General features: G+C 39.5%; 2 protein-coding genes across 2 annotated transcripts; both read right to left on the bottom strand.

Annotated features, from left to right (window-relative positions):
* Positions 1 to 1,709: 1,709 nt before the first annotated feature.
* On the bottom strand, positions 1,710 to 7,985 carry LOC133621691 (ubiquitin-conjugating enzyme E2 variant 1-like). The gene is made up of 4 exons (XM_061983959.1): positions 7,850 to 7,985; positions 6,905 to 7,053; positions 6,648 to 6,773; positions 1,710 to 2,278 (listed from the first exon to the last, which is right to left on the bottom strand). The coding sequence occupies exons 1-4, from the start codon at positions 7,911 to 7,913 to the stop codon at positions 2,132 to 2,134; spliced, it is 486 nt and encodes a 161-aa protein (XP_061839943.1). The 5' UTR covers positions 7,914 to 7,985; the 3' UTR covers positions 1,710 to 2,131.
* Positions 7,986 to 8,834: 849 nt separating this feature from the next.
* peds1 (plasmanylethanolamine desaturase 1) lies at positions 8,835 to 19,359 on the bottom strand. Its single transcript, XM_061983946.1, has 6 exons — positions 19,135 to 19,359; positions 17,264 to 17,383; positions 17,075 to 17,166; positions 16,842 to 16,986; positions 11,584 to 11,796; positions 8,835 to 11,517 (listed from the first exon to the last, which is right to left on the bottom strand). The coding sequence occupies exons 1-6, from the start codon at positions 19,292 to 19,294 to the stop codon at positions 11,396 to 11,398; spliced, it is 852 nt and encodes a 283-aa protein (XP_061839930.1). The 5' UTR covers positions 19,295 to 19,359; the 3' UTR covers positions 8,835 to 11,395.
* Positions 19,360 to 22,445: the final 3,086 nt, after the last annotated feature.

Raw genomic sequence — 22,445 nt, 5'->3', positions numbered from 1 at the left:
TACTGCATAAGAAGAGACTAAAAAATAACGGACAAAATAATTTACATACACTTATGTTGTGCTAAAATAAATAAAACTACAACAAAAATGAATGTTTCTTAACTAAACTGTCAGTAAAATTCAAGTGAAAATTAAAATACAGCTTCACCACTTTGGTTATAATTTTTGCACTGAAGAAACATGTGTATGACTTCAACTCCAGACTTCTTCTGTTCGTTTGATAGTCGTATTATTGCCACAAGTGGTGCAAATGTGTATTACAATGGGGTACCGCTCCAGCCCATACGGACCACAGCTGAGGAACAGGATTTTTTTGGAGGCCCTCTAGGGAGCGCTCGCAGCCCAACAATGGGCCCTATGGTTAAGAAACACTGTTCTATGCGTGTGCGTAACATCTAAGCCTGACCATGTGTTTGTCTTGAGGGACGCAGCCTTGCTTACGATGAAAGTTTCCTGCAAACACTTCACCTGCTTTCAGCTAAGTGTAGCAAAGGTCAATTGCAATGGCCACAGTTCACCAGCAGAGGGCAGCCACTGTGTGCTATATTGGTAAACAAGGTGCACAACTCATACTGTATGTGTGTCAAAACAAGTCATGGTGTGGATGTCCAAACTTTTTTTTACACTTTGTAGTTTGTTTCCTGATATAGTGGTACATCAACTTAAGAGTGTTGTTTTTAAGATAAGAGCTGTCACTTGAATATTTGTTATGCTTTAAGATGCAAGCAAAAATTTTAGTTTTAAGCATCAAGAAATAAGAAGTGTCTGGTATTCATTGAATTAAAGAAAGAAAATCATCAAAAACATGACTTGGTGATGTAGTTTGAGCGTATCACTGCTAGCCTGCATCACACTGAAGCAAAATGACTCTAACACCAGCCAAGGATATTAAAATATCTTAACAGCTGACATTTATCCAGAAAAAAATGGGAAAGCTGCAGATGGTGTGTTTGACTGAGAAGCAGCTCTGAAGGTACCAGAGAGGTCCACTCTCCAAAAGTTAATGCTGTACATTATTACATTACTGTATAAAACTACTGTAGTTTTATGAACTATATTCAGTTGTATTGTTTTCATACAATGTTATCTGAAAGTGTGTTTTTCTTTATAAAAGGCTTATTACTCAACAAGTGTTTTGTTATTAAATTGATTTCAATTCATTACAAGGGTAGACATTGTTTTGAGTTAAGAGTTACAGAACCGAATAAGCTATAGCATTAGATTTTCCCCAAATAATATTCTAAAAATCGCTCAAAACTTGTAAATCACCGATTTAAATTACTCTTCCATCCATCCATTTTCTACCGCTTGTCCCTTTTGAGGTTGCGGGGGGTGCTGGAGTCTATCTCAGCTGCATTCGGGCAGAAGGCGGGGTACACCCTGGACAAGTCGCCAAATTACTCTTGTTCGACATTATTCATTTGCCACACCAATGCCAGAAAGCCTGCTGTAAAGTTAATGAAGTGAAGAGAAAGGCAAATTGACACAACAATATCCACGTAATAGCGTATTAAACAGATTTGACTCAAATGAGCGAAGCCTTTTCGCGCATGAAAGTCTGCAATTCAAAGCACGCTTGTGAAAAATGTTATTAGGTATGCAGTCACATGACCTACCCATGATTTATCACATCAGAAGACTGCAAACAATAACCGCATGTAAAGGCATGGAGCTATTGCTATGTTATAAGAAGGCAACACACAAATAAGTACACTTATTAAGATTATTTATGTTTTTGTACAATCATCCATTTTCCACAAATAATACAAAAGATTAAGATGTACATACAGTGTTCCAATGGTCACAACTGGTGTGGACTGCCGGCTTATGTCGAGTCCACCAAGAGATCCAGTGATGGGAGAGGACACGAGTATCTTGGAATGACGTGCGTAGGCGTGTGTGTGTGTGTGTGTGTGTGTGTGTGTGTGTGTGTGTGTGTGTGTGTGTGTGTGTGTGTAATGATCTACTTCATGTTTGCATGTTTCTGTAATTGTTCTTGTTTGCTTTAGGTTTTCTGCTCTGCTTGTGTTCTCTTAGCCAAAGGAATGTGGATGCATTGAAGGAAAGTTAGCCAACAAAATGAGGTTGGGACAGTAGCTAAGGAGGAGGACAATACGGAGACAAACGGGGCTCAGTTAGTATAGATCTGGCCCTCAGGTGGTTGAGGAAGCTTCATGTTCTCTTTGCACGTCATGAGCCGTCGGAGCTCCAACAGCACCGTCCTGATACTGTAGGAGTTCTGCCACTTGGCCAGTGCAGTCACCGCATGCATGTCAACCTACAGTGTTAGACAGACATAAAGACCCGTGTGAAACTCAGCAACTCACAACAAAAAAATTTGACAAAATCTTAGTAGTAGTATCAACCTGGACATCATATGTGAGCTCATGCAAGACGTCAGCAAAGCTTGAGAGATTTTAGCTCAGTTCGCATCCAAGAGGATCAACTCCAAGTGTGTTTACAATTGTTCTGTCTTACACCAGTCAGCGCTAGTGATAGCAAATAGTTAAAAGTTAAATGAAATGTAGTGGTATTGTGGCAACCAAAATACTGGCTGTTCAGTACGAAACGTCTGTAGGGACAATAAGTCAGCTTCAATAATAAAATTGTCTCTTTTGAAGTGTTGTGTAAAAAAAAACTGACCTCCCAGGCACATCCAATAATGCCCTCTGTGTTCTCCGAGCTATCATTTCACGTGTAAGACTGTTACAAATATAAAACAGTGCAATGTGACTTATTTAAATGCTACACCTAAATCATTTATATTAGTTATATTATGCAGCACTTTAGACTTGAATACTAGACTATTTAAAACATTACCTGTAATCAATGAAGGTTTTATTGTGGACTCTGGAACAGTTTAATTAAAATTTGAACACATTTCTTTTTAAGTTATAGTTGATCTTCAAATAAGGACACGTGTAGTACAATTGTCTGATGTAACATTCAAACTCAGTAAGGTTCTTCCTTTGCTAATGATTTTAAAATGCAACTCTTACATCCATTCTGACCACAACAAAAAATTTACAGTATATAGGTTTCCTTCCTGCATGCAGCTTTTCACAACTAGAGATTTTATCTTAAAATGGTCCTATTGTGCAAAATAAACTTGCAAAAATGTGAAATCAAACCATGGAGGCATGGTGGAGATATTCAGAAAACAATTTTGCCTTCTTCCAAACTGGCTCCAAATGAGCCGTTCAGAATTTGAGACTTTAGTGACGTATTTTCCTGGGGGGTGTGGGGGGTTTGGAGGTTGCGGGGGGTGTATATTGTAGCGTCCCGGAAGAGATAGTGCTGCAAAGGGTTCTGGGTATTTGTTCTGTTGTGTTTACGTTGTGTTACTGTGCGGATGTTCTCCCAAAATGTGTTTGTCATTCTTGTTTGGTGTGGATTCACAGTGTGGTGTATATTTCTAACAATGTTAAAGTTGCTTATACGGCCACTCTCAGTGTAAACTGTATCGCTGTTGATGAAGTATGCTTTGCATTTACGGGTGAAGTGAAGTGAAGTGAAGTGAAGGGAATTATATTCATATAGCGCTTTTCTCTAGTGACTCAAAGCGCTTTACGTAGTGAAACCCAATATCTAAGTTACATTTAAACCAGTGTGGGTGGCACTGGGAGCAGGTGGGTAAAGTGTCTTGCCCAAGGACACAACGGCAGTAACTAGGATGGCGGTAGCGGGAATTGAACCTGGAACCCTCAAGTTGCTGGCACAGCCGCTCTACCAACCGAGCTATACCGTCCCGTGTTTGTGCGTAAAGGAGCCGCTCATATCTTGTGACTGGGCGGGCATGTTGTTAGAAGGGATGAAAAGCGGACGTGACGTCAGCTCGTAGAGGACGTTAAAAGCAGTGCCTGTAAGGCAAGCCCCCAAGACTGTGGAATACGAGATATAATGACTGTTGAACACCTTTGTTCGATAATGAGGGATGCTTCAGCTCAAAGCCTGAGCCCCGACATTAATGAACTAGCATCCAAGAAAAGATGGCAGGTATCTGGCTTGGGCACATCAGATTAGATCAGTGTGTTGCAAAATGAGCAGTTTAAAGTCCTGAATGGTTGGTTCATTCATTATTTTATTTTAAAATGTATTAGCCTGTAGAAAAAGTTCATGTTGATATTTACCTCAGAAGGCTGCAAATAGTATTAAGTAAAAAAATTAAAAAAATAAAAAAATAAAAAGTACCAATGATTGTCTCACACACACACACGAGGTGTGGCGAAATTATTCTTTGCATTTGACCCATCACCCTTGATCACCCCCTGAGGGGAGCAGTGAGCAGCAGCGGTGGCCGCGCCCGGGAATCATTTTTGGTGATTTAGCCTACAATTCCAACCCTTGATGCGCAGTGTCAAGCAGGGAGGTAATGGGTGCCATTTTTATAGACTTTGGTATGACTCGGCCGGGGTTTGAACTCACAACCTACCGATCTCAGGGCGGACACTCTAACCATTAGGCCACTGAATAGGTAAAAGTTGACTTGGAATACTCCGCCACGTCATCCTCTGGGGAGGGCCATCTTGGATCTATTTGTGTAATCTTAACGATCTTTAATTAATTAGTAAGTGCTAAAAACAATTATATGAAGTTTTAAATCTATGTTAAATCGATATATATCTTCTGAAAGGCCAACTAATCGAGCACAGATCGATTGTTTTCGATTTTAGGAATATAATTATTATCATGGATTTTCTTATATGTAAACCAACCAATCATCATGGATTTTTTCCGTATGTTTTTGTTTTGTAGATGTACAGTTCATTTTTCTCTTTGTAGCGTGTAGCTTTAGCTTCGATAGACGCTACTACGCTACATGGCTGTAAAAAAAAGCCAACCTTCAGTACAGGAATCGCTAATGGTTTAAAAAAGAGCGACGATATAGTTAAGCTACGAAGCGTTGCTACTTGTAGCACGCTACTGCCTATCACTGACTACAAACATAATAAAACAATCACTTACTGTACAATGTCTGCTTTCAGTGGGATGCTGATGTTTATATCTTCCAGTTTAGATGAACAATTAATCATACTCTTCACGCTGCAAAGAGGTAAAAATAAAAAAAACGGACGCTATTCCTGTCTTTCTCATGTTTTCTGGGTCCATGTTGAATGTCAAAGTTTAATAACTTTTCAGTTTATGGCCACCACCTTCTACTATTATAGTGAGGGCCATTATTAATAATCTAGAATGATCTTTTACCAACTCAGAGGCAATGCAGCAGCAGCAGCTCAGTATATCAATAGCTGCATAAACTAGGTACCTCTCTGTGATCATGGCACCACTTAAAGTAATTATTCAGGGTTAGTGCTAATAATAACAATAATGCATTCAAGTCACAACATGTAAATAAGAATATTGTTGGAGGTTTTTGGATGTTTTCTGGAGGGCTTTAAGGGGAAATAGATTACTCCCATCAGCTCCATTGTTAGCTGACTTTTGTTAGCGTTTATTTACAAGTTAGAATGCAATAAAAAAAAACGAAATACCTGTGTGTTCTCGTCTTACACAGGGATTGTGAATGATAGGCAAAATTCCAAATAAAAGTGCCATTCCCCTTTAAAAATGAGCTGATTATGATAATTGTGCTGTTCTATCTCAATTGCAAGTATTATATAGAAGACTTTGCATGCAGTTGCATTTTTTTTAGATGGCATAGGTTATATATGCTATGGTGTGTTGCCTAGCTAGGAAATCGTTTTTACAATTAAGATGAATTTAAACTTGCGCCCTTCATTTTCTTTATGTCCGTATAAAGCTAAGGACAGTTTGTTCCGCCATAAATGAAGACTGAACCTGACGTACATCATTTCATCATTCAGGTGTCACATTCCTATTTATTAATAGACATCATCCACTGCTATAGGAAGCACATTATAATTATTATTATAATGCTTTTTATGAGCCTTTGACACATTTTACAATGTACTGGGAATTGGAAGGTTCGTGGCAGAACCTTGGCAAATAGACCTTTAATTATACTGTAAGTATTGCATTAATTGCACGTCAGCTATTGGATTGTAACGTGCATCTTTGTTGTAGCTTTCATTACCAAATTTGGAGGTGTTGAAATCGCCATGTTACTGTCTAATACTATTCAGTAACATGTCTATGGCAAATTCAATGTAAATTAGCAGCGAGAAAGCACATTTTGAAAAGTGGAGCCTTACTGTACTTTTGTGTGTGTTCTATCAGGCATTCTTGTTGTGTTGGCATGGAAAATGGTATTATTACCTAGAGTCCGTTTTGAGTGCTACTTGAGTGATTGTTTCCTTGCCAAATGTTTGAGCTGGTGCATAGTCTGCAACCGGACGCAGCATCAGAAGCAACAAAGGTATTGAAATAGGGCACCGTTTGATTTTACATAAATTGATACAGTCGGTGCTTATAAAAGTCCCAAATTCTGTGCCATCCCTGGTATTATTGCATTGGTCAGTAAGGTTTTTACCCCCGCAAGTGTAAATGTTACGAAATCAGCATGCCTGCAATTCTTAATCAAGCACAGCGGACAAAATAACAGACTCATTTATTTTTCAATTAGTCAATACTTAAAAATCCTATTGGAAAGAGTGCGGGTTGGAAAATGATTTGCGAGTGGCAGCAATTATTTGAGCCCTGCAGCTAGAAGAAAAACAAGTACGTACCACACCATTGGAGGTATGCACGCCGTTCAAATTTATCTTGGTGACAAATCTGACAAACGGCGGTGACTCTGGGTATCCTGGCCCGCATTCAACCTTTAGATTGTACATCCTGTTTTCGTAGCTTGTCTGTGGAAGAAGGAGCTAGGAGTGAGTGCATGTTAGACAGCAACAATGCTTGTGTTTTGACACATTTCATAGGTAGTTGGCAGTCTATATACAGCACACTACCACATTCTTCAGACTAACTTGACACTTACTCGAGGTGGACCGAGGATGACTCCTCTCCACCGTGTTAAAGTCATGTCCTCGTCATCCTCTAGACCCCAGCTCACCGTTCCATCCCCCACACCTTTCTGCCCTTCCTCCAGCTCTTCAAGTAGCCGGAAATTGCGGGGGACTTTAACTCCTGCGTGCAGACGATTAAACATGTTAGAAGTAATATTATGCTTTCACAGACCTTCAGACGCAGAAGGAGCGTCCGTGCCGATCTTCCTGTCCTGGGGAGTGCTGCATCATGTGGCCTCTGCGGTGAGACGTGGTGGTGCAGCCTGCTTGCACAGCCCACCTGCATCCCTGCTGTACGTACATGTCAATCAACACAATGCAACTTACCTACAAATCCATATGCAATGCAATATCCACGTATTGACCCTAAATAAGGAGGAGTTCAGACTTGACAGGATGTGCACTGACGACCAGGCTTCAAATAAAGATCCCATTTGGGGAAATAGTCGCTGGGTGGCTGAAAGACAAGCCTTCTGCTCCGCTGCTGCTAATTTACGCCTCCAAATAAACGCCAGAACGAATAAGATTACATTAACGTTAGAGATTCAGCTTTATAAAAACGATGTTATTTGTATGCAGTCATACATACTCGTTCTAGTCTGAATTGCATTCGAAGGTACTGTAGCGAGGGGTGTTGGAGCCTATCCCAGCTGCACTCCGGCGGTAGGCGGGGTACACCCTGGACAAGTCGCCACCTCATCCCGGGACAAGCCGTAGAAAATGGATGGATGGATGTGTGCTGTAGCTTGTTTTTGCCAATACCGTTACTTTCATTTCGGTTAATAGATTATTAACTATACCAGATGAGGCACAGTCGGTCCTTGCTATCCTTGACCAATTAATATAAATGTTATTTATGCGGCTCTGGTTATTGTAATGAAAACTTGGCGGTAAAATAATTGCTGCGTTATATTTACCTGATCCGGCGGCGAGCGCCATGTTGATTCCTTCAGCACGGGAGCGCGCACGTAGCCGAGCCATTGTCGCCGTCAACGTCGCGTGCACGCGACCGATTGTGTTTAGCCTGCTTTCGCTGAAGTCTGTAGAGATGGCATTTATGGCTCTTTGAAGGGAGCCGGTCTAGAGGAACCGTTCCTTAAAAAGAGCCGTTCCAAAGACTGGCTCGTTAGATTTTTTTTGGAAGTAACTTATTTTTAATCAAGGAAACAATCACAAGTAGCAGTTATGAGATTTAGATCAGAATAATTCAAACGTATACATACACAATTCAAACCTATACACAATTGGTAAGAATTATTCTTAAACAATATTTTAATTTGTCTTATGTTGCCATTGTAAACACTTAATTGGGTGGTGCCATATCCCATATGCATTGGCATGCATTGATTTCTAAATAAATAAATAAAAACTACAGACAAATACAAGTACAGAAAAATATAAAAAAATACATACAAAATAATGTCTGACAAGATAAAAAATATGAATGTAAAGTAATATGATACTCTACCTGGCACTTTACAAAATGCCAGGGATTTTTAAAAATCAAAATGGCTCCCAATCGATTCTTAAAAGAGCCGTTCAAAAGACGACTCATCCGCGAAGGCCACATTTCTAGTGATCTGACAAATGTGTGAGACTAAAAAAAAAAATTGTAAAGGGAAAGGGGGTGGGGGCTCAAAATTAAATTCTGCTTAGGGCCCCTGATTCCGATTCAAGTATGCCGAGTTGACATGATTCCATGTACTTTCAAATTAGTTACAGTAAAAGGATGCTTCCGGTGTACAAACCGGGCCTTGCTGGTGCAGTATAAACCTCTAAATGCTGTCTAAAAATGGTCTTACATTCAGGTCAATACAGTATGCAAGTGATATATTTATATTTTCAGTGCAGGTAGGGTTACAATAACACACAAGGAAAAAATAACAAAACAAGGAAAACTGGTAGATGTAATTATTGACGTTTTATTTAGTTTCTTTATAAATACAGTTTCATACACATTGTCTACCTCCCAAACGGAAGACAACAAAAAGGCATCAAGGTATATTATTGTGATATTTAAAAAGTCCATCACCCCCAACTACAACATTTACATGGGCCTTGCCTTAGAAAAGAAGCGAGACAAAAGAATGGCAACCTAATCTCGGTTCAAAAGCGTTCCCATTTTGCTGACATGATTTACAGTAAATCAATCAGGGAAAGGATAAGGCAATTCAATAACACCACCAAGCAAATCAACTGAACAAAGCATGTCTTAAGATACCATTGACATTCATTACTCTCAACTAGCTTCAGTGGGAAAAATTGAGAAGTATTTGACTATTATAAACCAATTAATATCAAACATTGTGTTCATATTTGTAGCACCAAATAACACAAAAACTCTTCAAAATGACTGATGTCATCACAAAAAGCTATACACTAAAGCCTCCAGCCAAACTATCTACCATCTGTTCCTAATACTGATGCAACACCTCTAAACACAAAGCAACAACCAGCATTGTGTTTTAACTACCAAATGCTCTCAAAACCGATTCTCACGATACTCAACAAGTACTGTGACATTTGAGTGTTCTTTTGCTGTTGATCTATTCTGAGGAAATATCAGGGTTGCAGCGGCATCAGTGTGACCCGAATTATGCCACAAATAGTGTTTTTTTCTATTATATGCACTTAAAATGGTCCTAAGAGAACACTAACAGAAACATTATACTAATTTAAATTTAAGATGTGTTTTTGTTGCAACCCCTAAATTCAAAATATTCAAGTATAATAGATTAAAACATTTAAATACTCCATAGTATAAAAACATAATTGTGGCCTATTAGATGTCACTATCCCTAAACTGCAGACATAGACTATCAGACGCACAACAATCAAGCCTTTTTACTGCTTTATTTTCCTTGGAATGAAGACATAATTTAGGTTCAACCCTACGACCATTTTCAATGCAGCACGGTCAATCCTCCCAGGTCTGCATTCAACAACCTAAAGGAGAAGCTCGTGATGCATTATTTTACGATTAAGTCCATTCCCTTTGTCGTGAACTTTCAATTAGAGCTCCTTTTTTTTCAAATAATTTTAAAGGCTTCACGAAAGAAGGCATTTGACTAATCAAACGAGTTAAGATCAAGTTCGGAGCCCCAATACCACGCTGCATAGTTATTTACTGTATAACACACTTACAAATTACTTACTGAAGCGACTAATTTACATAATCTCATCTGTGAGAGTGAAGAAAAGTCCTCGCTCGCCATCCGTCATCCTTGTGAGCCCTTGTACCGTCACCCAGTCTACTTGCCACAAGTACACACACAGGAATGTTGCGCACACAAAAACATTTCGAACACCCAGTAAAAAAAAATTATGTGTGTAATGTAGTCATGTCAACATTAGTAGGTGTGTGTGGAACTCCAGGACACAACACAGGATTTCAACACAAAGCTGAATTACAAACAAAGACACAATCAATACACATCTCTGGAGTCTAAGGCAGTTTGACCAAACTGTATGTGCGTCGTTCCTGACCACAAAGTCATGTGACGAGATTACCAACCTGGGTGACTCAGAACATTGACACTCAGGCCACGACATTAGGTACAATCAGATGTGATTCCTTCAAGATAAAAGTAGTTTTAAGAGCTGCGAAAAGAGTGGCAAATGTGTTTCTATCTTTTTATGTCGCAATCTCAGAAAAATGAGCAGGAACGCAAAATTTGCTGTTTTCTTAAAAGACTGAAATAAGCAAATAAAATAACTTCTCATTAAGATAGTTTGACTGTGATTTCAGTTTAAACATATTGCCACTGATTTCAGTGTTAAGGTTTAAATATTCATTGTTTTAATATCTTTGCAGGGCCACCATCTGATGTGACTGTCTGCGTGTTTGAAGCAAAAGGCTGGTCACAAATATTATTATAGGTCAGATATTAATATCACATTATGTAATCGACTGCAGCTTCACACCAAAAGTGCTTGAGTTCAACAAATGTAACAGTAGTTATTCATCAATTTGTTCTTTAGCTTTTAATAACGGAAAAGCATTCTTGCTTGTCTCCAGTTGCACTTGTATCTACAATCAAAATTTAAATGTAGCGCTTGAGCATCTAATAGACCTTTAATTATTGTAAATCGCTGAAGTAAATCAGTGCTAAAAATAATCTGAATAAACGGCCGAGGTCCTAGAGACTTACTGGTTTGATTTTTTTTCTGAAGTGAGGGAAACATTAGAAAGAGCTCTGACCTCTTTGCTATTGAGAACAATAATCGCTCATGTTTTGCAGTTAACAAATATATTGCCGTTTGAAATGAAGATCTCCATCGGGCGTAATGAAAAAATTGTCTTGAAAAGCAGACAAAATGTGCAAGAGTTAAAGCTATGGCATCAGAAACCTGTTAGTTTTTCTTCCTATGAATTACAGTGAGGAAAAAAAAAAAAAAAAAGAGCATGAGAAGCCGGGACAGAACCAGCCTCTTCTGAGGTAGCGAGATGTTAGCCTGTGGTATTAATTGACTTTATGAGCCCATTTGAGGTCATCTGCTCTGGGCTTCTCTCCTGTGATGCCCTGGATGAGATCCTCCACAGTCCTCCAGAAGCCCACCTTCTCCAGTGGGTAGTTAAGCCAACCTGCAAGAGGTGGTCTCAGTGACAAAAGTCTTACAGCAGCAGCAACGAGGCTCTACGAAGACAAACCTGTGGTGATGCAGAAATATGTCTCGTGTGGGGATACGTGATGGATGCGGTGGTGCTTGCGGGGAAGGATAATGTGGAGGTCCTGAAGGAACACCACCCAGCCAGGCAGGCCAAAATATGTGTGGGACCACTTGTGAATCTGGTTGGTGAGGGTCACAAAGATGGCTAGTGCAAACAGGTAGCAATACCACGGGTAGATATGGTACATCTCCGCTGCAGGGAAAGGAAGACAAAACACGGTCGGTATTAGCTGAGAAGGATACAAACCTGAGGCCTGTGCTACTACGCAAGTTTATCCATAATCTCTTCTTTATTATCCAGATTCACTAATCCAAACATTCAAGATGTGGCATAAAAGGTACTATGACGCTTTTTATATTTTTTTAATTCTCCCTATACCAGGAGTCTCTAACTCAATCTACTTTGGGGCCGCTGACGGTAGTCTTGGTGGGCTGCAGAAAGTATTAATTTCCGGATCACCTTTAAACCACTTGAGTACATTTGTTAACTACTTTTACCAGCAGCTTTAGTGACCCTAAGCTATGGTAGGCCTTAAGTAATTATAAATGTAAACATTTTATATTTAGATACTGTGGAGTTCCCCAAGAGATGGTCACAGCCTATTCCGCTTGCTTAAGGGGAGTTGCTCTTTGTGTTACCCAATGTAATTGTTGTGCTGTCATTTTTGTTTTAGTAGTTATTGTGGTTAGTATACTAGGTTTCATTATTGCCATACAATATTTAACCATTAGCCACCCAAGGTGCGTGGGCCAACTTGTATTTTAAGATGCATTTATGAATTAATCAGTGAACAATGTAGAACAGGGATTCCCTAACTGTGGTACACATACCACTAATCAGAGTCAAGTATAAAGAGAGTATGGCCAACTAAACAACAAGAGCCATGACTGTTACCAAGGACATGTGCGGCTGTGCCCGGATGAATGCAATTGCTGTCGTTTTGACATTAGTTTTTTTGACGAAATAAACCAAAATAATATGTCTACATATAGTTCCAAACATACTCCAGCTCATTAACTTATAATAAAACACAATTTTATTTTGTGAAAGTATAATTTTGCAGCCGTATTTGACGCACTCTGCCGCTACATTCCTGCAATGTTTAGTGGCCAGCAGGCACTCTAACAAGCACCCAATGACGCAAGAAACGTAATAAAAATAGCCTCATTTTACCAAAATCTTCATTAGCTTTTGACCAACAATCACTTCAAAATGTGACTTGTGCAAAGCATGTCAACTGTGGTGGCTGCCTCCAATGTATTTGTAATAACTCTATGTATCACTCATTATGTATTGTTATAACTTACTTTGTTTTGTATAAAATGTTAAGAGAATAAGTGTACTTTTGTAGTTATTTCCCCATGTTTTTGCACAATAACTCAGATATGGTAACACCAGCAAGCAGTAGAGTGATTTTAGGTCCAGAACTTATTTTATTTATTCATTATTGATGTATTTCTTGCCACTTTATGTTGTATATATTTTTTTAGATTTTCTGTTCATTCTCTCATCTAGTATTACACCCAAAATGTAATCTGTTTTACTCTTTCGATGTCTACTCTGTCCACTTGCATTTGTATTTGAATTTCTCTCCGACGGTTACCCAATTGCATTATTCTAATTTTACTGAGATTCAAAGATAGTACGTTTCTGTCAAACCATCTTTTTAATTTATTAATTTCTTCTGTTATTATTTATATTAGCTTATGTATGTTTTCTCCTGAACAAAACGCAGATGTTGTGTGTTTACCTCGAACAAGACGCTGTAATCGGCAGTGATGGGCAAGCTACATGAAAAATGTACTAAGCTAAGCCACAAGTAACTCTCAATTAAATGTAGCTAAACTACAGGGGAAGCTATCCCGAAGAATTGTAGCTAGCTACACGGCAAAAGTAGCTTGCTACATTTAACGGCATCTATATCTATGGCCCCACATATATAGTATCAATGTTAATGTAACTGAGAGTGTACAAATGGACCCAATAATGTTCCATTACTATTAACTATCTGTCTTTCAGCTGGGGAAACCCTACAACTACCTCTCGGGGTCCCCGATTTCCACTGTATGTATTTATTTAGTTTGCCTTTTCTTTGTTATTCATTTTCTCTGCCTACAGTAAAAATACAGCATCTATCTATATCTTGAAAAAAAAAGACTTGTGTGTTGTTTGGGAACAGTTGGTAATAGCTATGTGCAGTAAAACTTCATGAACTCAACTCACCTTAATGTGTGTTCCTTAATTTGAGAGCAGTAAGCACTAAAAACAAAGGTTATTGGCCATTGTTTTCTCTAAAAGCATAAATTTGTATAAATATGGCAAAGTACACGCATTATTGTGGGTTTCCTGCATGTCTTTATCACTGAAGGAAAAATCTAATCTGCAGGAGAGAATTCTTCTGCCATTTTCAAGTATATTTATTTTGGGTTTTTTTAGTCGTCTACTTGCCGGTACCTCTGTCTCTGACTCCCTCGTCAACATGTGACATGAGTGCGTGTCTGTTATGATTTTGCTTCCTGGTTTTGATGACCCACCTTATCTTTCCTCTGATTGGCCAGTCCGTAATTTTTCGCCTTAACCATCGCCAATTGTGACTCATCATACGAACACCAAATCATCATGGATTTTCTCCGTATGTATGTATGGATGTTCTCATTTATCCAGGTCATTGTAATTTCTCCATATATTTTTTTCTTGCCTGGATTCGCAGTCTATATTCTCTCTTTGTAGCTTAGATGTAAGCTACCTAACTACATGGGTGTGAAAGTAGCTAAGCTAAAATTAAAGATACTCGTTAAAAAAAGTAGCTAAGCTACTGTCAAGCTAATAGAAAGTGTAGTTAAGCAACATAGCTTAGCTACATGTAGCTTGTTACTGCCCATCACTGGTAATCAGTGGCCCTCCACTATTGTTTGCGGACCTTCACTTCCCGGACTTGTCTTCTTTCCGGGTTATGGGGAAAGCGATGTAAAAGCCTTCCAAAATTGTTGGGGGTGGAGCAGCCCCATGCTGCACAACAGTGCATTTTTACTCGTCAAAAAACTAACGAGGAAGCAAACACATAGCATTAGCTCAAAGTTAGTAGCAGTCATGGCACCCTGTAGTCACGTGAGTGCCTTTTGACCAATCATAAAGGAGATTGCTTGAAACTGAGTTGGCCATACTCTCTTTATACACGACTCTAGTGGTACGCGGGCTCCATCGAGTGGTACGCCAAAGAATCCATTAAAAATAGTCAAACACAGTGTTACTGTTTAAACTGTGTAATGTTACAGTGGCTACAAATATTAAATATACTTGTTAAATAAAACCTCTGCCTTTTTTTTAAATTAATATTTAGGCCTACTACGCTACTGTATTTTAATGTTGGTCATACTGATGGTACTTGGAGAGCCAAGTGTTTTCTGAGGTGGTACTTGGTGAAAAAAGTTTGAGAACCACTGATGTAGAGTGTTGCAATATATCGCCATTTCACAGTATCATAATATTGTATTGTATTGTGAGACAAGTATTGTGATACCATAATAGGTTGTATCCAGTCACGTGGCTTTTGAAAGGAAGTAAACAAAGTAGTAAACCACCAGACCAACATGGTTGCTGTGCAGTAGTGATGGGTCCGGCAACACCGATGCATCGGCGCATGCGTCAAGCTCATAGAACAAAACCCTGTGTCGGTGCGCGTACCACTTTTAGAAAGTCACGTGATCACGATCATGAGCTGTTTCGGTCACGTGACCGATATGCGAACTGTGTCGCACCGACGCCTCCTCTGTGCGCTGTGAGCGGGTCTTTTCTACAGCCGGAGAAATAATAACTAAGAAGAGAAATCGTCTAAAATTTAATACGTTGGAAAAACTGTTTTTATTTTTAAATAAAAATGTGTAAAAAAAATAATAATAATAATTCCCAGCCCACAAGCATCTTCATTCACAACACGTTCTCTTAGATTTCCATGTTATGATACATGTTCACATTATTTATTGACTGTATCTAAAAAAGATAAAAAAATATATTTTTATTTAAATGAAGATATGAAATAATCCTAAATTAAATACAATGACTTGGTTTATATTATTGTATATACTAGGTCATAAAATCAGTGTCAGTTGAGTCGGTCCATAGGTTGCCTGTAGGGATTTTTAATGTCCAGCAGATGTCAGTATTTAGTGACACAGTATCGACACAGTATCAATACAGTTTTGCAATGTGTCGAAACGCTTCATGACGCCTCATCAACCCATCACTACCAGTGTGCAGCAAAGAGAGTGCAAACTATCTGAGTACAAGGGGCCTAGATTTTACCATTAAAAGCAGATACGAGCAAAAAACAAACAAACTATGCAATGGAATAGATCCCTATACGTTATCAAAAAAAGATTTGTCGAGTGATCTCAAGGATTATCCGTCAGTCGCGTTCCCAGACATGTCAAACTATCTGGTGCTCTAGACGTCATTCTACACAACAAAAGAGATGAAAACTTGGAAAAGCACGGCTGTCTACAACTTCTTTGTGTGGGACTGGGTCAGGGAAACTGATATTAAGATTCTCCCAGACAAATCATGTATCATATTTGCTGGGGTAAGGTTGCATTTCATGATTTAACTTTTGTTGCCTTTTTGTTGCATGCGCTGTTTACAAGTATGCAGGTTTTTCCCAGTCTTTATCAAAGTACAACTAAAGATGTCCATGTTGTGTATGTGCTGTAAGCTTCATTTATGATTGCTGCCTTTGGTAAAAGCTTACCTCATTTAGGTTTTGCTCACATTTGCTTTCTTTTATTTAGACTAGCCTAGTTGGTGCACTTGTAGCAAAAATGCTTTTTAAAAACTCCAAAACAAGATAAAATACAAATAATATCTAGATAATACTTAAATGGGAAATACTAAATGTTCAAAGTATCTCAAACAAATCCTTAACGAAGTGATCACTGCAAATTTGCGCGTTCTTGACATCTTTCACCCTTCTGGATTACCTATTGAAGAACTCTGAAGAAATGTTCATTCTTTTCGCGATTTAAACGGTTCCAACAGCCTAAAACAACGCAAGCACATGGCATTTTTCTTCGAGAAAGGCAAACTGCCGCCCAGAAGGCAATTGCAACAGATGCTCGCTGGCACACCACTTTCTCACCTATTTAATGAGCCAGACGTGACGTCGCGTGAATACAACCTATTGATTGGTCGGTAATGAGAATTAAATTAAAATGAAACCTCATATTTGTTGCTGCATTACTCACCAGGTGCTAGTGTGTAAAAGTTGAAGGCCATGTTGGCGAGCGGGACGATGGTTAACATGCAGTTGTCACCATTGGTCTCAATGAAGTCGTGGCGGGTGATTGCTGTGGGGTCAATGTGGTGCTCTCTAAAGGGTCGTATAAAAGCCTGCAGTAGAATAAGAGGAAACGCAGGGTGTAAATGTAGGTGGTAGAAATACTCCACACTAAAAACAGTTGATTGCAGTTGAGACTACCTTCCCAAAGATGGGGAGATCTACTGATCCCCATGTGTCCGCCCCCCAGTGAACTAGGCCTGATGCAAAGTCTGCAGTGAGGATCCCTGCCGCTACACATAGGTTCGAAGAAGTGCAGAGTAGGAAAATTAAATATTGACACAAGATGCAAACACAATTTTTTGAATTAGTACCCTGACCAGTACATACCGATACCCAGAAGAATGTACCACACATGTCCCAGGTGGAAATTGGCAAGGAGGTGAATGAAATTGAAGGCCATGAGAGAGAAGCAAAGGATGACACTTATCCACTCTTGGCACCTTTTGCCTGCAAAAAAACAAGGTTTTGTGAGAGCGTGTCTCTAGGCAACAGTGGCTCAAGCTCACATCATCTCATCCAAATCACCATTCAAAGGTTAACAATTATCATGTCAAATATTCACTTGCAACCCGCACACGATGAAATATTCCTCACCGCTTCGACTGGTGAGCAGCTAACGTCAAAAAACCTGTGTGTTGTGTATCCAATTGCTTAAAGCGGTGTTTTTCAACCACTGTGTGCCGTGAGATACAGTCTGGTGTGCTGTGGGAGATTATGCAATTTCACCTAATTGGGTTAAAAATATTTTTTGCAAACCAGTAATTATAATCTGTAAATGTGCCGTTGTTGAGTGTCTGTGCTGTCTAGAGCTTGGCAGAGTAACCGTGTAATACTCTTCCATATCAGTAGGTGGCAGCAGTTAGCTAATTGCTTTGTAGACGTCGGGAACATGGTTTGTGGTGATCACAATATGCGGGAGGCAGCCCAGCCTGTAGGTAAAAAGGTATCTAACACTTAAACCAAAAATAAACAAAAGGCGAGTGCCGCTAAGAAAAAGCAGTGAAGCAAAACGAAGACAGAGTTTCCGTGTAATACTCTTCTATATCAGTAGGTGGCAGCCGATAGCTAATTGCTTTGTAGATGTCGGAAACAGCGGGAGGCAGGGTGCAGGTACAAAAGTGTCTAATGCTTAAACCAAAAATAAACAAAAGGTGAGTGCCCCTAAGAAAACGCATAGAGGCTTAGGGAAAGGTTTGCAGAACGAAACTAAAACTGAACTGGCTGCAAAGTAAACAAAAATAGAATGCTGGACGACAGCAAAGACTTACAGCCTGAGGAGCGTCCACAAAGTACATCCGTACATGACATGACAATCAACAATGTCCCTACAAAGAAGGATTGCGTCCGCACAACTTAAATAGTCTTGATTGCGAAAACAAAGCAGGTGCGGGGAATAGGGTTCAAGGAAAAGCCATCAAAATAGGAGCGCAAGACAAGAACTAAAGCACTACACACAGGAAAACACCAAAAAACTCAAAATAAGTCATGGCGTGATGTGACAGGTCGAGACAGTACACCTACTTTGAGACAAGAGCTCCAGTGATGCATGGTTGGTAATGGTTTGAATTCATATCCAACAATTGCGAGAAAGACTTTTTATTGTCAATATCAGCTACTGAGTTTCATGTTTTTATGTTTTCTGCTGGTGGTGTGCCTCAGAATTTTTTCAATGAAAAAAATGTGCCTTGGCTCAGAAAAGGTTGAAAAACACTGGCTTAAAGAATGTCTAAACCAAACCTGCTAGATGGATATCAACATAAAGTGGGTTTGAATGCTAGGTGTGAGACCTCACTTAATGAAATGAATAATGATCCCATGACTAAGAATAGCTATCATCTACTAAGTTACAATGAGTTTTTTTAGTTGAGCCATGCTGCCTGGGACACGGATGTGGGTGTATTTGCCAGGGAAACTAAGTTGTGCGTTATGATCCCAACAATATTCGCCTTCTATAGTTATTGCATGTTTGCAAGCACAACAACGCCTCAAATACACATTATTTCTCCCTCACGTGATTCCCATTGTGCAACGTGTGCTGTTCCCAAATAGTCGACGTGTGTTTAGGTTTAAATCTAGGTCGTTAACTTAGTGTTGGCAAGTTGTCATGCTCGTGTTTAAGTATTTTCACGGCACGGGACATATTTCGTACCGGGGGAACAAACCAATCGTCAGTGCGAAGACGCGACATCGCTACTCACCTGGCGAATATAAATTGGCCAATTCTTGAGCGCCAGCGTGTTGTGGACCCCATCTCGCCGCACCCCGACCCGGTCCCTGCTGCTCGGGGTTTTGTAATTTCTCTCTACACTCGATATCGTCCACCATTCTCGCCATTTCTCCACTGTGGGCCCAACCCATTCAGCCTCAGCTGCTAGCCAAGAGCCAACGGAAACGTCAACTTCTCAGCCCACAGACAGCGTAACATTGTGTACCAATCAGGTGCGAGACGCCGCGGACGGCAGCCAATTATCACGCTCAAAGGTGTAGGCGTCTGACCAATGGCGTTGCGAGAGGGGAGACAGCACTTCCTGACCCCACCCAGTCTTGCTGTGCCCTCCCGCCTCTGTTACCCCAACATGGTGTTGCTCTGCTGGATGTACAGCAGGTGGCGCTGTGGAGTTGCTATTACATATTGTGATTTTAGCGTCACCTTTCACCTTTCACTGTTGGTGCTAGGCCCAAGTTAAAGCGGACACGTTTACATGAATGAAATTGTGAAAGAGTAAGTAGTTATTAATATCTACTAACTTTAGGAAATTATATATTTTACTGTTGTTCTATTAAATAATCTACAGTACTATTGCTTTACTGTCAATTTAGCCAGCTAGCTCGCTAGCTATAGTGCAGCTATCTACCTTAATTGTCATAATCTCTCAATGGTAAATGGGTAATACTTGTATAGCGCATGTCTACCTTCTAGGTACTCAAAGCGCTTTGACACTATTTCCACATTCACACATATTCACACACTGATGGCGGGAGCTGCCATTCAAGGCGCTAACCACGACCCATCAGGAGCAAGGGTGAATGAAGTGTCTTGCTCAAGGACACAACGGACGTGACTAGGTTGGTAGAAGCTGGGGATCAAACCAGGAACCCTCAGGTTGCTGGCACGGCCACTCTCCCAACAGCGCCACGCCGTCCCATTCATCAGGTGGATATAAGCAGTGTTGGGACTAACGGCGGTAACTAGTAATCTAACGCGTTATTTTTTTTATTCAGTAACTCAGTTACCGTTACTACATGATGCGTTACTGCGTTATTTTACGTTATTTTTTATGTAGTATCGGCTAAAAACAGAAGATCTGAGTGTGTTTTATTGGAGAGTTGCAGTGTCGTCCTTCTGATTCTTCCTGTGTCACAACGGGAATAAAAGAAGAGGCGTTGTGTGTGGGTGTTGGTGTGGGGAGGGGGTGTCTGTGTTTACTAACAAGACATGGTGCATCTGAAGCCGAGTTTCTTAACATGGAGATATTCTAGACTGACCATGCGTCCTCTTTTCATGTCTTCTTTTGCGGGGCTGTTCGGGCAGAGTTTCTTAAATGCCGCAAATGTCCAGCATTTTGAGTTAGGGTTGCGTGTATTTTCATTGTACGTTCAGGTTAAAGAAGGGGTTAAAAACAAAACAAATTGTGCGCACGCAGCAGCATTCGTGAGGGAGGGTCAGAGACAGAAAGAGCGAGAGAGCAAAGGAGTGGATTGAGACTTTTATTAGTGGATTGCACAGTACAGTATATATTCCCTACAATTGACCACAAAATGGTAACACCCGAATACGTTTTTCAACTTGTTTAAGTCGGGGTCCACGTTAATCAATTTCTTTCAAACTGTCATTGCTCAAAACATAATATTGAATCAAAATCAATGTTATTATGAATTATTGACCTATCCAAGGTTCCGATTACTTCACATCAAATATTTCACTTTGGAAAATATTTTTGTTGGAAGATTTTGCATATTTTGTGTGTTTGCCATTAAAAACATAGTTTTGTTTGACAAAAAAGGGCGGAAAACAAACAAACAAACAAACAACATAAAAAAAACAAAAACATTTTGAAATGAGCGATAGATCTGAAGTTGATGTGGAGTCCAGAGATTTAAGCGTTAAATATAAAATGTATGTATGCCCTGGCACACCATTATCATCATTTCATGACCGAAGCAAAACACTTTTTACACTTTTATACTGAAATAAATACACCTACAACTTAATAAATAAAAACATACAAAAAACTACCAGCAGCGATAAAGTTTAGATCCATGAAGGAAAGAAGAAACTGAATGAATGTTTATAACTGAATACATTTACATATGTATACAAATTAGTTTTCTTTTTTCATTATTTTTTTTAATGAATTAAGTAACGTTTATGACAACCTTTTTCCAAAACACAATATAGATTGTGAGATATCCTTTTTTTTTTTTTCAAAACTCTTACAAAAAAGTGGGACCCCAAAACTTTACTGTAGGACCCCATTTTTATGACTTGATGGGGTCCCTGGGACCCCATTTTGAAAAATCCTAGCGCTGATCAACAGATTGTATTATTCTCCAGTGCAATAACAGTACTGAAATGAAGGCTAAAAGGGCATTAATGGGAGCTTTAAAAAAAAAAACAAGAAAAAAATAAGTAACTAAATAGTTACTTTTCACAGTAACACATTACTTTTTGGTGTAAGTAACTGAGTTAGTAACTGAGTTACTTTTGAAATATAATAACTAGTAACTGTAACTAGTTACTGGTTTTCAGTAAGTATCTCAACACTGGATATAAGAGAATGTTTTTTTGGAAAACTGCTAGTTCATTCGCAGGAAAGCGACAGCAGAAAGCAACTGATACTGCAACAGTAACTTGGTTGGCGCAGATACTATAGGCCTACAAGCGAAGCAAGTCATTAAGTATTGTATATACTACATGATAATAAGTGATAGTTGTATGGAACATACCTGTATCATCATTGTTACTACTTGAATCGAATTAAGAATGTCTAACCTCTGATTTCCACAGGATGCGGAGCGGCAGCGAAACGTTGCTGCCACGGAACGGCACCGCCATCTGTCGTCGGGCAATCGCCTCCGCCGCGCAGAGATCTCGTGAATCTGCGCATAATCACGTGATAAAGTAAACACTGCAGAACACATCTCCAGTTTTGCCTGGCAGAACAACAATATTTTTTTTGTAACAAGCAACAACAAAACAGTAACATCATCCCTGGTGAGTGTTGTACACACACACATACATACATTTAATTCAACTCCTACTAACCACTCCCCTGCTTCAACGGCCTGTATCAGCTGGTATTTGACATAGGCTCCCATATACCTGCCCGGGATATGCCTGTATATGCTTCTTAAATTTTAGACCACCAGAATCAGCATGATCCATTTGTGTCAATCCGGTGAAATTACGCCTGAAAACTTTTGACAAGTTGACTTCATGTACGTTCCCGCCCATTAGGACGTCTCAAAGTGTAAAATACAATCTGCCTTGATGATGGACTATTTTTAT

Source organism: Nerophis lumbriciformis, linkage group LG01 (assembly GCF_033978685.3).
Source record: "Nerophis lumbriciformis linkage group LG01, RoL_Nlum_v2.1, whole genome shotgun sequence".
Classification (NCBI taxonomy): Eukaryota; Metazoa; Chordata; class Actinopteri; order Syngnathiformes; family Syngnathidae; genus Nerophis; species Nerophis lumbriciformis.
This window is presented reverse-complemented; position numbering and strand designations above follow the sequence as displayed.